Source organism: Lentinula edodes (genome assembly GCF_021015755.1).
Source record: "Lentinula edodes strain Le(Bin) 0899 ss11 chromosome Unknown C8R40scaffold_7, whole genome shotgun sequence".
Lineage (NCBI taxonomy): Eukaryota > Fungi > Basidiomycota > Agaricomycetes > Agaricales > Omphalotaceae > Lentinula > Lentinula edodes.
The window spans coordinates 863,703-881,910 of record NW_025764313.1 but is presented as its reverse complement, the minus strand read 5'-3'; the positions used below and the strand labels follow the sequence as shown (position 1 = coordinate 881,910).

Here is an 18,208-nt window from a genome sequence, read left to right as displayed (position 1 = left end):
TCCTGAGGATAGAGTAGAGAGTACTTCAAGGCAATGAGCCTGAAGACTAGAGAGAGACAAGAGATCAGAGGTAGTCTCAAGTCAAGGACGTTAAGAGGATAATCTAAATTGATGAGGAGAATCTAAGTTGATAATTAAACTGAGGAACTACGATACAGTACTGGAGTATTTATATCTATGGATCGGTGCATCGGAGCGGAGCACCAGACTAACTACTAGGAGCTATACATATAGTACCTGCAGGGTAGAGAATAAGACAATAAAGGAGAGCATAAAACAATAAGGAAGAGCCTAGGTAGAAAGGGAATGTGTAGTGAGAAAGAACAATAAGAATGAGATTACAATAAACAGTGGATCTCAGGATACCAAGTGGCAAAGTGGGGCACCAAGGCATGGACTTGACAGTATCCCCCTCTTAGGCTTAAGCCCTTGAAAGCCGATAAGACCATAAGACTGAAAAGACTGAAATTGATCCCATCAATAATTATTAGTCAAGGAAAAATTTTCTGTCACCATAAACTGAACACAATTCGAAGGAAAATTTTAGCTGGTCTGTGCACCGTTTTGTCCCTATAAAAGGGCCAGGGTTTTACCGCTGTGGGCCTAACTTTTCCAAAACTTCTAAGTCCAACATGTCCGCCAACCGTACTCAAACCACTACCACCACTTCCACCGCCGGCCCTTCAATGTCTCGCCCTATTCCACCAGCTCCCGCCAATCCTGCCAACCATGAGGACAACGAAGAAGAGATCCTGCGGAGGGTGCAAGAATGGGTTCGAAGAGTGAAAGCGAGGAAGGCAGCGGAGGCAGCAAAGAGGAAGGCCAAGGAAGAGGCTGCAAGGGCAGCAGAAGTGAGAAAGAAGGCGGCGCAGAAGTGGGCCCTCAGGGCACAACAACAAGAGGAGGAGGCTGTTGGCCACCGCGGTGACAGCAAGGAGTCAGAGGGGTACCTCTCCTAGTGAGGTATCCGTTTCTCCGAGGAGGCCCGTGGTGGAGATCCCGAAGGGTAAGGGTAAGGCAAAGGCCCAGGTATGTCCTGTGTTCCTTACCAATAGCCAGTTCATTATTGACTTCTACTTTTTTAGCCCGTGGGTGAGGACCCCAATGACGGCAGCAATGGGGACAATGACAATGATGATAAAGAAGAGCAGGCACCCTGCGAGCAGTGCAAGAGCAAGAAAATCCCTTGTCAGATGCAGGCTGGCAAGAGGAGCTCTGTGATTTGTAAACCCTGTCACGACGCTAAGGTACAATGCATGTACTCCGGCCGTCCATCGATAGTGAAAAAGGAGGGGAGCTCCCACCCTATTGGTGAGCGTTTGGCTGTCCTGGAGAGCCAAATGGCTCAGGTACCCGCTGATAACCGGCAGCTTCAGAGGGTCAGGTGAAGGCAAACACCTACCATTGCCACTTCAATAGGAAGCTTGACTGGTTGATGACGGACACAGCCAGATGGAGGAGATTGCCTCCCAAAATGCCAGCGACTGGTCCATCAGAATTGCTGAGGAAGCAGAGAAGGGTGGTAGACAGCGAGGAGGAGGAGGAAGAGGAGAGAGAGAAGGGAAGGGAAGAAGAAGAGGAAGTAGACGAGGAGCCGGCGCAGTTGGAGAGGGAAGAGTAGAGTAGATTACGGACATCGAACTTTGGCTCTCGGCCTTTTCTTGTAGCCTTCTTGCTTTCTTGCCACCTTGTTGTATTTTTTGGTTTTTTGTATATATAATAATGTCATCTCGCTAGAAACTGAAAATGAACAGGCCATGCGGTGGCAAAAAGAAAAATTAGTTCGAAGTTGTCACAAAGCGGCAGAGGCGGAGTGACTAAGCAAGGCAGTGAGGCGGAGCGACTAAGTGGAGCGGAGGCAAACTGGTCCCAGATAATGACAGAGATATATTGAGTATCATAGTCATAGGTAATAATAAGTAAGCACATACCTGGTCCCAGATAATGACAGAGAGGTCAAGATGAGGGACCAGGCTGTGAGGGACTGGCTTTATATACATAATCCGATCTGTGAGAAATGACAATGTAATACTGTACAGTTTAGGAACAAGGAAGGTGGTGGAAGCCAGTAGAAGGAGAAGGGTAACAGGTGGATCAGTAATCAATGGGATTTGACAGTGATGTAATTGTACAAGTAAGGGCATCAAGACGGTGAGAAAAGGAAAATGATAGGGGCTATGTACTTCATGACAAGATCCTCAACTCAGAGCCGCCATCACTTCATGACATGCTCTTGGAGGTTTATGGTCATGCTCACCACTCATCACACTCTTCTCCTCTGAAGGTATACACTGATGGCTCCTGCATCAACAGCAACACACCCTCTGCACGTGCAGGCCTTGGAATCTACTACCACCCCAACCACCCTCTCAATCTTACTGCTCATGTCCCCAGTCCTCAATGCAATAATTGTGTGGAGCTGTACGTTATCCTTGCCACTATTCAATGCTCTCTGCCAAAGTGTTCACTCAATATCCTCACTGACTCCACCTATTCAATTCAATTGCTAACTCACAATGCAAGTGAAAATGCACAATGCAGATGGGATTGCAAGAACAGTGACATCCTTAAGGTCATTGCCCAATGGGTCGCATCCCGTTCTGCACCCATCCACTTCTCCCATGTTTGAGCTCACTCAGGCAATGCTCACAATGATGCAGCTGATTGTCTGGCCAAGTGTGGCACCTCTTTACCTCTGCCTCCCCCATTCTCTGTCTTGAACTTCTCCACATTGGCCACTCCCCCACTTTTCCTCCCCTCAACTCTCACCAACATACACAAAGTATCCACCTCTCTTCCCGACCCACATCTCATTGTGCCAATGCACAACTCTTCTCAGCAACCACCTCCTGCGGACTCTTCCAGTTCTCATCACCGTCAATCCTTCCAGCATCACCTTCAAGACACTTCTCTTAAACACCTTTGTGATGCTGCCTTCTGGAAACATTGCAGGAGCCCCAGTTGCTCCTCCACTAAGGTTTCCATCGACCAGCTCACAGACTGCTTCATTCCCCACATGAACCCACCTGACTGTTGCCTCCATCTTCTCATCCTGACTTCAACCTGAACATCACAGTACAGAATATTGCTGCAGTCAAAGCCTACCTCAAATGCACAGCCCATTCCGATGCCACAGGCACTGACTCTGTGACATACTCTCAATTAATGTGCATTCTGAATGACCACCTGGCTCTCCTGTTCAGTTGCGCCTTTCATGACAATTAACTGCCTTCGTCCTGGCTCACCTCTGTCATCATTGCAGTTGCAAAGCCTGGTAAGGACCTCACCAATCCCACTAGCTACCAGGCTATTGCACTTGAGAGCTGCACCCTCAAGTTTGTATCTTTGCTGCTGCACCAAAAACTGTGCCACACTTTATCCAACGCCAACATCATTCCTCCCTCTGTTAAGATCATGTACACCATGTAACTGTGCCAGAGGCCACAAGGTGTCTAAGAGCGGGAGGTCGAATGGGACAGTGGTGAAGTTATTAACAACACCGCCGTTACGCTGTTAGTCCCTGGAGATTGAGAGTATAGAAGAGAGGAGCCAGAAGCAGCCAAGTCGGAGCGGCGGTAGCGCCAGTGACAAGGAGCAAACCAAAGAACTTATAAGTCCTAAGGTTAGAGTAGAGAGTTCTTCAAGGTGATGAGCCTGAAGACTTAGAGGAGGACTAAGTTGGAGAGGAGATCTAAGTTGATAATTAAACTGAGGAACTACAGTAGCGTACAGGCAGTATTTATATCTACGGATCGGCACATCAGTGCGGAGCACTAGACTAACTACTAGGAGCTATACGTGTAGTACCTGCAGGGTAGAGTAAAAGACAATAAGGAGAGACTAGAATGAAAGGGTATGTGTAGTGAGAAAGAACAATAAGGATGAGATTACAATAAAAGGTAAATCTTCGGAATACCGAGTGGCAGAATGGGGTACTGAGGCATGGACTTGACAGTATCCCCCTCTTAGGCTTGAGCCCTCAAAAGCCATTAGCATCAGGAATTACTATTAGTCACCAGAGAAAAAATTTTAAAACCCGTCAGCATCGGCATTTCTCCCTTTAGTCATCAAGAAAATTTTGTTGGTCCACTGTAAGCCGAGTACAATTCAATGGAAAATTTTAGTTGGTCCGTGCGCGGTTTTCCCCTATAAAAGGGCCGGGGTTTTACCGTTATGGGCCTAACTTTTCCTCGAAAGTTTTCTAAGTCCAACATGTCTGGTAGCCGCACTCAAGCCACAACCACTATTCCCACTGGCAATCCAACTGCCAGTACTTACTCTCGCCCCGCCAATCCCCCGGGTCCCGGCGCCTCTATGCCAGGGTAGAACAGGTGAAGGCGCGGAAGGCGCAAGAAGCAGCTAAAAAGAAGGCAGTGGAGGAGGTGGCTGCTAGGAAGGTGGCAGAGGAGGAGGAGCAGAGGAAGCAAGCAGCAGCACAGGCGGCGGCAACGAGATGCCAAGCAGCCCAGGATGCGTGTGATTGGGCCACCTGGGCTCAACAACAGGAAGCGGAGGTCGTGGAGTGGCGTCGGCTGTTAGCCAGGAGCCAATGGGGCACTTCGCTCAGCGAAATGTCAGTATCTCCTCGAAGGCCAGTGGTGGAGATTAGGAAAGGAAAAGGGAAAGCAAGGATGCCGGCACAGGTATGCAGCTTGCTCATGACTTTCCCTTCCTCCAGGACTAATGACTTACGTCTGTTTTTTCAGCCAGTTGGTGGGGATCCGGATGATGGCAACGAAGAAGATCGGGCACCCTGCGAGCAGTGCAAGAACAAAAAACTCCCTTGCCAGATGCAGGCTGGCAAGAGGAGTTCTATAATCTGTAAACCCTGCCATGACCCGAAGGTGAGGTGTTCATACTCAGGATGGCCCACAGTGTCCAAGCAGCGGGAAGGCGGGTCCGGCGAGCGTATCGCCGTAATGGAGAGTCAAATGGCACAGGAACCCGCCGACCTCCGGGCCTTACAAGAGGCTCACTCAAGGTCTCAGCAGTATCTCCGTCAGCTGCTGAGGAGACAGGAGGACGACCACGCCTGGCTCATCTCTATGGATACCAGGATGGCGATGATGGGTATGGGCGAGGGACCATCGAGAAGGACCACTGAGCGGCGGCGACTGCTGAAGTGGAGAAGAATCGTGGAGGAGAGTGAAGAAGGAGAGGAAGAAGAAGAAGAAGTGGGGAAGGAGAAGGAAGTAGAGAAGGATGGAGAGGGAGAGAAGGAGACGGCGCCGACGGAGGCACACTCGGAGGAGGGAAAGGAGAGAGCAGAGTAGAGTAGCAAACAGACATCGGACCTCGGCCCCTCGGCCCTTTCTTGTAGTCTTTCTTGCCTTCTTGTCCCTTTCTACATATATCTTTTTTCTTGCTTTTGTATATAAAAATGTTATTGCATCTTGAAATCGGAATGCGAATGGGCCACGAAGCAGCGCAAGAACTAATTAGTTGAAGTATACGTAGTTTAAGTGTGAGTGAAAAATAAGTGAAACAGTAATTGAAGAAAAGGATAAGCAAGTAAGAGAGAGGAGTAAACACTCAATTTGCTATCATCGTGTTTACCCTCTCGACGCAACGAAGTAATCTTCGGCAGAGAACAGAATTTCGGGGAACGGAATAAAATGATTTTTTGTGATCAAGGTCCAGGTTTCTGAGGGTAATGAGCATGGAATGCGGGTACCAGCTCATCAGCAGCAACCCAGGAAAATTCATCGTCGGTACCTTTGTAACCGGCCCACCGAATATAATAATGCAGAAGACAACACTTATACCTTCTGTCCAGCTTGGAGTCCAGAATTTTGGCAACATTGTACTCCTCTTCACCATCAACTTCAATTGAAGGTGGAGGAGATTGAGTACGATTCAGGAACAGGTTCGGCGTAACCGGCTGTCATGCCTTGCCTGATTTTGCTTCCTTACCTATCATATTCCTCCTTACTACCTTCCTATATCTCCCCACTGTATACCCAGAGCTCCCCTTGTCCGCTTTTACCATTATGTAATATGCCACATGGCTGTCACATGTATAGTATATAGGCTGGGGACTCCCCTCGGAGCTCCCCAGTGTGTTATTGTCAAATCTTATCTGGAAACTCTTCCAACTTGGCTTGGTCCCTGTTAGTACAGTCTACTTGTACTTGCTAACAGGGCCTGACACATCTCACCTGTCATACATTTCCTCTTTATCTGTTTCCCTCAACTCTGTTTCCTTCACCTCTGTTTCACTCAACTCTGTTTCTCTTCTGTGAACACCTCTCTCAACTTCCTAAGCCCAACCACCTCCATCCTCACCAACTACACCTCCTTCCCCCACTCCAGGACCTTTGGCTAGGTCCACCCAAGCTCCACAACCACCACTGTGTTGAACGCGGCTATGCTGTTCACATGCCACTATTATGATCATGTGTTATAATATGTCATATGTAGTCATATCTAGTTATTTACTATATGCGGATTCCTCAGTACTTCCTTATGTAATACTGTCATACAGTTATGTATATAAACAGGCCATATCCTGTACTGGAATCCAACTCGCTTCTCTCTTACTTTTATTGCCTCACTGAGACACTAAGCTCTACTACCAGGTATGGTACTGGAGAGTGTTCCCACTACGCACTCCTTGCCTGCTCAACACACTGGTCAGGCTCCCTACACCAGTAGCGGCACTTATCCCATCTCCCTTTGTACGGCCTAGGCAGCTGTCCTGCTTGCTTAGGCCCAGTCCAGATAGGACGAGAGCAGGCCTCACACCGGCTCCAGCGGTGAGACGTGGAAAACCGGGTGAATTCGGTGAAGATAGTCCGGGAGCTTGAGCTCGTAAGACAAAGTACCAGGTCGACTGATGACCTTGTAAGGACCAAGATATTTTTCAGAGAATTTTTCAGTAGGACGAGTAGATCGAATGTGCTTAGTAAGAACAAAAACTTCGGAGCCGATCGGGAACTCCAGGTGCGAGATTCTTTTCCTGTTAGCTTGTTCCTTGTAACGAGATTGAGCTAGGAGAATTTCCTCTCAAAGGAAGACATGGAGTTCATCGAGGTTGACGACAAAGTCTCTGGCTAGGTCAGACTTCATGTTGACCTCGGGCCGAATGGTGATATTTGGATGGTATCCTTTGTTAGCGAAGAATGGAGTAGGGGTTCATTAGGAGCATTGTTATAGGCAAATTCGGCGATCGGAAGTAAGTGAGACCAGTCATCTTGTTGATAGGAGCAATATATCCTGATGTACTGCTCGAGAGTCTGATTGACATGCTCAGTCTGCCCATCGGCTTCCAGATGATATCCAGAGGTATAGTGAAGTTCCATGGAGAGCGCTTTGCTGAGAGCCCGGAAAAACGCCGAAACAAATTTGGAACCACGATTGGAAGTAACATGATTAGGAACACCGTGCTTAGAGAAAACATGAATAATGAAAAGCTCAGCTAGTTGTTCAGAAGTGATAGTATCGAAAGTTGGAATAAAGATAGCTTGCTTGGAAGATCGATCCACAACGACTAGGATAGCTGTATAACCATTCAACATTGGCAGTTGCTCAATGAAGTCCATGGCTGGACTGGAACCGGCAGAGGTTTCAATAAGCCGTAAGGCCGATGGTGCCGAGGCTTATTGCGACCACAAGTAGTGCAGGAGGTCCCATAGTCATGGTGAAGTCTCTGACCTTAGGCCAGGTGTATTGACAATGTACTGCCTCTAGAGCTTGGTTCTGGCCAAAATGGCCTGAGAGTGGATGATCATGAAAGTAGCAGAGGACTTGAAGGCAAAGATTGCCGTGATTCGGAACATAAAGATGGTCATCAAGGCGTAGTAACCCATCACTACCTAAGCTCCAATGTGGAAGGATCTTTTGCAAGTTCCAAACCAACAATGGAGCTCGGGTCCTTCGGAACAGCGAGAATGATAGCTTGATGCAATGCCTCGATATCCATGACAATAGAAGCTCGGAGCATCCGTCCTTCTAAGAAGGTAGCTCGAAGAGATGTAGTCAGTTGCTCGTTAGTGAAGATAGGTCGGAAGTTGTGAGGGTTGACTTGCATGTAGCCGATATCCCCCTCTTTGGAATAGACGTCCCAGCATCTAGTTATCAAATCTGGTTTTTCGCTGAGCTTCCCCGGTCAGAAGCGAATCACCATATTGAATTGATGCAGGTATTCTGACCAACGGACCTGTCGACGTGTGAGAATCTTAATAGTAGAGAAGTACTCAAGATTCTTGTGATCGGTGATGACATCCACCGGATCGCCAGAACCTTCCAGATAATGGCGCCAAGCTTTAAAAGTTTCGAAGATGGCAAGGAGCTCCTTGTCGTGAGTGTTGTAGTTGAGCTCCGCAGCGTGAAGAGTTCTGGAAAGGAAAGCTAAAGGATGAATTTCACCATCAACAGTCTGGATGGAGAGAATTGCCGCAATGGCATAGTCGGAAGTGTCGGTTTCCATGATGATAGGGCAGTTGGGTTCCCAGTGAGCGAGAATAGGCGCAGAAGTGAAAGCAATTTTGAGGTTTTCAAAAACCTCTTGACAGTCGTTGTCCCAGATCCAGGGGGCACCCTTCCAGGTAAGCCGAGTCATTGGCACAACAATATCACTATAATTATAAATAAAACGATGATAGAAGTTTGCAAAACCCAAAAAGGACTGAATGTCCTTAACCTTCCTAGGGACAGGCCATTCCAGAATGGTCTGTACTTTCTCTTTGGACATGGTCAATCCGTCAGGAGAAAGAATGTAACCCAAATACTCAACGGTATCCATATTGAACTTGCATTTGTCAGGATTGGCATAAAGCCGATGTTTCCGTAAACGCTGAAGAACTTCCTTGACGTGTTCTCGGTGTTCCTCCGGCATGTCAGAGTAAATCAGAATGTCGTCGAGATAGACAATGACACAAACATCTAGCATGTCAGAGAAGATGTCATTAACAAAACGTTGGAAAGCAGCAGGTGCGTTCATAAGGTCGAACGGCATAACCTTCCATTCATAAGAGCTGTAGCAGGTCTGAAAGGTGGTTTTCCATTCGTCACCTTCTGCTATTCTGACTAGATGATAAGCGTGAGCAAGGTCCACTTTAGTGTAGATTTTAGCTTGTTTCAGAGCGTCGAGGAGGTCCAAGATCAACAGCAGAGAATAGCGGTCCTTCTTGATGATACGGTTAAGACCGCGGAAGTCCACGCAAAGCCGAAGTTTCCCGTCCTTCTTGGGAACAAAGAGTACCGGAGCGCCGTGAGGCAAGGAAGATGGGGTGATGGCACCAGTGGCCAGCTGTTTGTCAATGAAGTCTTTAAGGGCGACTAACTCCTTTTCAGACAAAGGATAAATTCGACCGAGAGGCGGCGAAGCACCTTCTTCCAAGTCAATCTTCAAGTTGTAGGGTCTGTGTTCAGGTAATGAATCTGCAGCAATCTCGTCGAAGACGTCTGCAAACTCAGCATACTCTTCTGGGATAGAATGATGAAGTGGAGGAGCGGTCAGCGGTGCGGGCCGTGACCTCTGAGTGAATAGCACAAAGAAGGATGGGTTCCATACCAGCATCCTTGCAAGCCCTATTAAAGACTGCAGCACTGACAAGTGCGATGTCAACCTCAGGAGCTTCCAGTTGAGCAGCAAATTGAGAGACCATAGGGTAAGAATAGATGGGTTCAAAGGGGAATTTAGACAAGAGGGGCTTGGCCCGTAACGTCCGAGAGTGGGAGCGAGAGCAAGGTGAATCCCCAGGAGGGGTTTCCAGAATTGTTGGTGAAACCGACGGCAAAGGTTCTGGTAACGGAACAGTGACCTTTGCATCAACAGTGTTGGTGGCAGAAGGCACAGACGTCTGTGGAGAATCAAAGTGTGAAGTGTTACAGAACGTAATGTTTCAAGATGCCCAGTCAATCAACAGATTGTAGCGGGATAAGAAACTGTAACCTAATACTGCTTTACAAGATGAATCTAAATGAGTAACGTAACAGGGCAATAGAAGCAGCTTGCCAGAAGGGAACCGAACGGCAATATTTGCCATATCGGTAATGGGTTTAGAAGATAATGAACCATCAAAGAGACAAAGATTAACAGCAGAGATTTTGGTCGTAGGAATAGAATTTTGAGAAACATAACAAGTATCAATAAAAGAGTCAGTAGAACCAGAATCAACAAGAGTAGGAAATTTAAGAAGAGCAGAGATAGGTTCAGCCGGCATGGCTGAATCGGATAGCGGAAATTCAGTAGTTAATGATATTATAAGAGATCGTTCAATGGAAGAAAGAGCGGACATGTTGAGATATAACTCCCCAGGTGAGGTACGAACCTGATCAATGCAGCTCCCGTTTTGTACCAGGGAACAAGAGCTGCAGACTAGTTTTCTAACTCCTCTTCAACAATGATCAGCATTGCTTCAGGGGTTTCTTCAACTTCAGCAGCACAACCCTTCGACTCTGGGGCCTTTCGCTTATTGCAGTCAGCAATCTGATGCTTACCACCGCAGAAGAGACAAAGGTTGTTCTTCATCCTTCTTTCCCTTTCGGAGGGAAGGACCTTCCCATCTGCACCGAGATGGCTGAACGCAGGGCGCTGACCACCGGATTGGCTGGAATCCGAAGAGTTCTGAAGCTTACCATTGTTAGGTTTATTTCCAGAGAAAGGTTTAGGCTTTGGCGTGAACGGCGCTGAAGAGCCAGATGGCTGAGAGTTATTTTGCTGGTTAGTAGAACCAGCTTTGAAGTCCGGGGAACCCTTCTTTGGGTTCCGAGCAATAAAAGGCTTACCAGCCTCACACTTTCTAGTTTCTTCGCGCTTCCAATAACAGTTGTCAATACGAAGAACCTCTTGACAATAATTGGCGAGCATCGCCGGTTTGGGCAAATGCGCCATTTTGTCCTTAATGCGTTCTGCTAAACCTCGTCCATAAGCCCATTTCAGGGTGGCAGAATCCCAGTTGGTGCTAGCAGCCAGGGTGTTGAACCGGATGTTTTCGGTTTCCTTCATCTTCAGGTTACTGAGAGAATCTTTGGCCTCGCCTTGCGCGTCGTAAATGCTGAAATTGTCCTGTAACCCTTTTACAAGAGCTTTAAAGGAGAACGTCCAGGCCAGCAGCGAGTCAAGATCCAGATCAAGGATATCAGGACAAACTACTCTTTGGCTGATCCACTGAGATAGGAAAGAGTATAATTCACCTTCCGTTGGTCAGTGAAGTACTTTGGATGGTCATTAAAGACCAGGGCGAGATTGACGAAGAACGTCTTGAGTTTCCGGGGGTCCGGACTGTCGAATACCTCTGGCTCCTTGACCTTGCTCTTAGATTCAGAGCTGTCAGAAGGTCGGTTGAGAGCAGCTAAAATGGTACCGAGGGTTTCAATGGAACCCTTGAAACCCGAGAGGAGTTCCAACATAGCATGTTGCTTGTTGGGAATGTCAGAAGGGATTGGGGAACAGGGTCCACTAGGGTCACCAGGCTCACCACGCGGTAAACCACCGGAGTCGTCATCCAGATCATCGTTGTTGGCACCCAGATCGTTGGGTTCGACAGGAGGGTCTTGATCATCGTGATCACCAGCGTCCAGATCGAAGTGAGGAGGCGGGTCATGAGGAAATTGTGAAGTGGCACAACGCTGAGGTTGTTTTCCAGTACGACAAGCTATAGCTTGAAGGATTGGAGATTCAATTCGAGTAATGGATTGGCCCCAAGCCGGAGCGACCACAGGGGATTGTCCACAGCAAGGGGTCAAAACTTGGACAGGTTGTCCATCACCAGTATACAAAGTGCTGTACTTGAATTGTTGATCTTCTTCCATAGCTTCAGGAAGAGTCGACGTAGTAAAAACTGTAGCTGGACCGAAACCGCGATTACGGTGACGTGGTTGACCGATAGCAGAAATGGATTCGGAGAAAGGGGCAAAGGATTGGGCTGTGGTGAAGAAAGTATTTTCTTCAAAGTTAGCTCTAGATTGAGCTCGAGTTCTCGGAGGCATAAAAAATGATATGTCAGTACAACGTTAATGGATTGAGTTTAATTATACTGTTAAGATCATGTACACCGTGTAACTGTGCCAGAGGCCACAAGGTGTCTAAGAGCGGGAGGTCAAATGGGACAGTGGTGAAGTTATTAACAACACCGCCATTATGCCGTTAGTCCCCGGAGATCAAGAGTATAAAAGAGAGGAGCCAGAAGCAGCCAAGTCGGAGCGGCGGTAGCGCCAGTGACGAGGAGCAAACCAAAGAACTTATAAGTCCTAAGGTTAGAGTGGAGAGTACTTCAAGGCGATGAGCCTGAAGACTTAGAGGAGGACTAAGTTGGAGAGGAGATCTAAGTTGATAATTAAACTGAGGAACTACAGTAGCGTACAGGCAGTATTTATATCTACGGATCAGCACATCGGTGCGGAGCACTAGACTAACTACTAGGAGCTATACGTGTAGTACCTGCAGGGTAGAGTAAAAGACAATAAGGAGAGACTAGAATGAAAGGGTATGTGTAGCGAGAAAGAACAATAAGGATGAGATTACAATAAAAGGTAGATCTTCGGAATACTGAGCGGCGGAATGGGGTACCGAGGCATGGACTTGACACCCTCTCAGAACAGATTCCGATCTGGCTATCATACAAACAACAACACATTTATTCTCCACACTTTGGTCAACAAATCTTGCTCCACAGGGGACTCGGTCTATCTTGCTTTTTTTGACATCTCCAATGCATTTCCCTCCACCAACCAGAACTCCCTATGGCTCAAGCTGGAGGCATATGTGTTGGACGAATATGGACATTAGGCCAAAGCAGGAAATATGAGTCCGGCCAGGTACACTTCGATAAAATATTTCATCTGTGTTTTCTTATCTTGCGTTTTGTATTTGTTCCTCCGTCGGTCAATATTACTTATATTCAGTAGATACGAGACGTCCCCGCCCTCAGCTTTCTACGAAACGCTGAGGGTGAGTCCATTACTTATATTTCTCTTATTTATTCTGACTTTATTTATTCTTATATTAGTTAACTTGTTTTATAGGTATATATTATATATAACGAGCTTTCTACGAAACGCTGAGGTTAACTTGTTTTATAATATGGACTGACAGGTCAATATTCCGACTGGCTGCACTCACTCTACAGCTGGATGAACTATATTATCTCTCATGAGGGCCACCTATCCACAAAGTTCCAGGCCATGTGCAGTGTCCTAATGGGTGACCCTTTGTCACCAACCCTTTGGAATATCTTCCTATTCACCTTCTGCCTCTGGCATGATCCTGGGGACACTGAACTTATGGGGATTATTGTTTCCCACTTAAAGCATGCTGACGACATTGTCCTTGGTTCTCGCACGGCCCATGGTTTTCAACAACACCTTGCTGCTTTTCAAACTTACTGCCTTCACAACAATCTCACCATGAGTGCAGACAAGTCGTGGCTCATGCTATTTGGTCACATCTCCACCACTCTTTCTATCCTGCTTCTTGCCGGTACTGCTTTACTGTCATGCCCTGTCCCTAAAAGCTCCCCTCGTTACCCTCCTAGACATCCCAGAACCGCGTATCAGCTCCTTCACACCTCCCAAATAACCTCCCATGGAACCCCCATGAACCACGGAACCCTAGCCAACCTCCCGACCAATGCTAACCTCTATCTGAAGCGACAGCTCCGCGACTCGCGTATGCCGCCGGACAATCCCCTATCAATTTAGCCTCATGGGTTCCGCACTTCACGCCAGCCCCATTAGATACTCATTTATTACAATGTCCCGTTACCTATTCAGCCCACATATATAAGTATCCTCTGTAACATAAGCATCCCTAGCTTGGTATATTTTGAACACACACCCTTTTGCATAGGTCCAGTCCCTGTCCCTTTGTACCTGCTAACCATACGGATTGCTCTTTACTCTCTGTTTCTCTACCTCTGTTTCTCTTTACTCTCGTCTACTGTCTCTCTGATCGTCTATATGATCAAATATACACTTTTACTTCAAGTCTAAGCCATCCGAGTGAGTCTCCGAGCTCCCTCGAACATTACTAAAGCTCCCCAACGCCTAAACGCTTTGGTGAGCTACCCTTCCCTAGACCTCCCAGACCTCCCTAGCTACTTTGTAAGCTTCGGGACCTCGATCTAAGTAATGTCGAAGCTACCCCTCACGTCAAACCACATATCGCTTCTCCGTTACCACCTCCAACACTCAAGGACGTCCATCCTCAAGCCCAGTCCCCGGGAACCTACCTTCCGGGGCATATACCTTCTCGGGAGCTTATCACCTCGAGACCCATTTCCATCTATGACCTATTCGAACCCTATATTGATGTTCTAGTGAGTACAACTCCTACTACGCGATATTACAAGGTTCCATACTTCTACCTAACCTCCCTGGACCTCCTAGGAACCCCCTCAAGGGTCACCATCTCTTCGCCCCAGCCACTACTAGGTCATTCCTGTCCTCAGTTGCGGTTCCCGTAGCTCCCTTCGAGCTCCAGCCTGCTCCTAGCACGCTACAACATAAACCTTCATATACCAAACCCTACCTTAAGACCTATTCTGACCCAGGTCTTACATTTATCCTATCATGACATGGTTTATTATATTGGAATCTACTTCCAGTCAACCCACCGCCACATATCCGCAGCTCACTACACTGCCAAATGTGACTCCGCAATCACCGCTGCTGGGGGTATCATTGGGTGTGAGCTGATTATTGGCTGAAATTTCCTGAATCCATCCATTTCCCTTCAGCTTTACTCAGCACTTGTGGACTGTCACCTCATTCATGGCTGTGAGCTGGTCATTGACACAGATAAATTCCTGCTGTCTATGCTGGAAAAAGTTCAACTCTTGTGCCTACAATGGCTTTTGGGTCTCTCACATTGTTTCATAGTTGCACCTCTATTCACTGAGACTGGAATTATGCTGATCTATTTTTGCTGTGTCATCCTTGTGCTACACTACCTCATTTGCCTCCTTAACCTGCCGCTTGACCGCTATGCCAGCCTCACTCTCCAAGCCAACCATGTCCTACACTCCTCTGGGAACTCTTGTTGGCTCTCTGACCTCGATTGGGCCATCCAGCATCTTCCCAGCTGCTGTAAGACCTGGGTCAAAATAGGTCTTAAGGTAGGTTTTGGTATGAAGAGTTTATGTTGTAGCGTGCTAGGAGCAGGCTGGAGCTCGAAGGGAGCTACGGAAACCGCGACCGAGGACGGGAGTGACCTAGTAGTAGCTGGGATCGAGAGATGTGACCCTTGAAGGGGTTCCTGTAAGGTCCAGGGAGGTCCCTATGGCGTAGGTAGAGGAAGTGGAGGTATGAAACCTAGTAGCGTTGCGTAGGAGGAGTTGTACTTGCTAGAACGTCAACGTAAGATTGAATAGGTCTTAGAGAGAATAGGTTTTGAGTGTGTAAGTTCCTAGGGAGGTGGACGCTCGGGAGGGGAGGTCCCGGGAACTGGGGGTTAGAGGTGGACGTCCTCGAGTGTTGGAGGTAGTAAGGGAGAAGCGGCACGTAGTTCGACGTTACCTAGATTGAGGTCCCAGAACTTGTGGGACAAGTGGGGAGCTCAAGGAGGTTTTGGGGAGGTTAGCTCACCAAGGTTGGATAGGTTTAGTATTGTTCGAGGGAGCTCGGAGACTCACTCGGATTGCTTAAACATGCAAGTAAAAGCATGTATTGGATCGTAGATACGAGAGACAAGAGTTGAGAGAAACAGAGATAAAGAAACAAAGTGTAAAGAGAAATCCGTATGGTTAGCAGGTACAAAGGGACAGGGACTGGACCTATGCAAAAGGGTGTGTGTTCAAAATATACCAAGCTGGGGCTTCTGGACGTTGCGGCGCTACTTAAGTAGGTACAGGAAGAGAACAAGAGAACATCTGGAACATGAGGCAGCTAATCTAGGGAGGAAGGTAATCGAGATTTAGTACTTAAAGGGGTTGGCTATTAGGAGGGTGTTGTATGTGTATTGGGGTGAGAGTCGGGACGTTTGGGTAGGTATGTCAGGGGAATGGTGATAGTTGGGGAGGTGCATGGTGGTGTTTGGGGATTGGGGAGGTGTATAGGAAGGTGTAGGGGTAAATAGGAGGTGATGGCTGGTACTGGGCAGGTCTGGTTGTAGCCAGGGCATGACAGCTGCACCCTTGTCCTTCCTTCCACTACCCAGCTCTCTGAGCAAGCCGTTCTGTCATTAATCAAATCTGTTTCTCACCAATGCAACCTATTTCTCCAAAGTGAAGTCAGCAACAGCAATTGCCTCACCCTGCTTCAATGCTGTTGTGAACCTTGTGTGACAGGTCCATCCAAATACCAGGCACGAACCCTCCATCATTACCTCACCAGAGTATCAACTTCCAACCATTGCCTTACCCTTATGCATTTACTGTGTGGCGACATGGTCCCGCTAACATTCTGTGCCTCACCCATTCGCATTCACCCTCTGGAACCCGTGGACTGTCCATCGAAACAGTGTCGCACTTGCAAATTTCCTGGTCAACCTGAGTCTCCACAACATGTACTTCTCCAGTGCATGTCTGTCCCTGGTGTGTGCATGGTTCGCAAACATTTTGTCACAGAGATTGAGGGCCTCATTGCCCTTCCCAATTCTCGCTCCTTCACAAACTCACAAACTCTGAATCCCTCTCTTACCTCAAGTCCTTCATTTTTGGTTGTGATTCAGTCTGTCCAGCAGCTTGCTTCATCAACGAGGCTATCATTCTGTGGAAACACTTCATATTGCAAAATTTAGATGGTGATGAGGAGGCATAAAGGTCATTTCATAATAGTTATTGATTGTCTGTACCATTACTCTTACTCTATTCTCTCATCTCTGTACTATGTTCCTCTGCCTTGTTGACCTGGCGGTAGTCTACCTTCTCCTTGCAGATTGAGCTCGCTGCCGCCAGTGCCTTGAGACCGGCTGTTCCGTGTTTGGGACCACATCTTCGGATGGCGCCAAGTATCTATCTATCTATCTATCTTATTGGTTATTGCTTTTTCTTTCAATTGGCCACAGTAGTAGATGCAAATATGACAACAGTGGGGAGACTCAGATGTTCCACTTGATCCTTTCAGAGTACTGGGTAGTTATGACTCCTCTGACTTGTGAGTAGTCCTCTATCACTGATATTTAATTTATACAGGCTGGAACAGGTTGGGGCTGTACCTGTATGCTGTATGTGGCATCACTGATAAACATTGTCAGTGGGGTGGATGCTCAATCAAGCTGATCATCATTGATAGACAAGGCAATTACGCCTGCTACATCCTTATCATAAACTAGGGAAGCAAAAATTTTCCATCCAGGCCCACAAAAAAACACTTTTTACTCTTTGCTGGCCAAAGAGAAAGCATTTCGAGCTATATCTATCTTCAATTGTACGTTTTGTTCTTCCCTATCTCCAGTGTGATGATGAATGAACATTGATGTTTCTCTTGAATGACTTTTTTATCATTTCAGTCCCAATTCCAACATTCTTCTTGGACAACAATACCAAACATTGATGTTTTCTGTGTCTACTTATAGTTTTTAATCTTTGCTTGTAGACTTTCTCGCTCCCAGGTCTACCACTCAACCTTCTCTCCATATATACTCCGAAGGATCCTTATTTAAATACTCATCATGTGTTTGACTCCTGGTCACTCTCTTCTGGCCGTTGTTCTAGGGCTATTTTGTTTCGTGCATGCTGTCCCTCTTTCTGTGAGTTATATTTAAGCCTGAATCTGCTATCTCATGTCATTAAAGCTCTTCCCTGCTACCTTCTTTGCTCTGTAGGTTCTCAATAGCGACCTGGTTCCACGCATGGACGTGGGGCATGATAATGCCCCCGATCCCATACAATTTAACTTCAGAGTTATTTTTACTACAGACCCACATGCTGTGCTCAAAGGGGGAAGCTTTGATTCTGCGCCTTCCACAGAGACAAATAGTCCAGTTGATACAAGGGCGAGGGATTTGATAAAAGATGTCTTAAAGATTGAACACGGGGTTGCAAAAGTAGAATTCATGCATCCCTACCCATATCCCTCGCTGGCTGCTCATACTACTTATCTCGCGCGCATGAATTGGGTGATTTACGGACAAGTACACCAACAATATTACTATAGGGGGATTGTGAATTCGGAGACAGGTCATGGGTTGAAAGTGGGAATTGAAGGTTGCTGAAGTTGTCCTGTAAATCTTTATATCTATGATTTTTAATATTATCTTTTTGTGGCGTGAAAGTATGTAAATGCATGTACACGCAGGTACAAGCCCTGGGTGCGGCGGGCGACC

At 47.2% G+C, this 18,208-nt stretch overlaps 1 protein-coding gene across 1 annotated transcript; it reads left to right on the top strand.

Moving 5' to 3' along the window:
- The first annotated feature begins 17,200 nt into the window (after nucleotides 1-17,200).
- C8R40DRAFT_1092120 (uncharacterized protein) lies at nucleotides 17,201-18,204 on the top strand. Its single transcript, XM_046227535.1, has 3 exons — nucleotides 17,201-17,310; nucleotides 17,393-17,632; nucleotides 17,708-18,204. The coding sequence occupies exons 2-3, from the start codon at nucleotides 17,555-17,557 to the stop codon at nucleotides 18,095-18,097; spliced, it is 468 nt and encodes a 155-aa protein (XP_046089446.1). The 5' UTR covers nucleotides 17,201-17,310; nucleotides 17,393-17,554; the 3' UTR covers nucleotides 18,098-18,204.
- The last annotated feature ends 4 nt before the right edge of the window (nucleotides 18,205-18,208 follow it).

Bases quoted from the DNA above. Each gene is read 5' to 3' on its own strand.
- C8R40DRAFT_1092120 (XM_046227535.1), top strand. From the start codon at position 17,555: ATGTGTTTGACTCCTGGTCACTCTCTTCTGGCCGTTGTTCTAGGGCTA. The intron at 17,633-17,707 runs GTGAGTTATATT...TTTGCTCTGTAG, and splicing joins TGCATGCTGTCCCTCTTTCT to GTTCTCAATAGCGACCTGGT.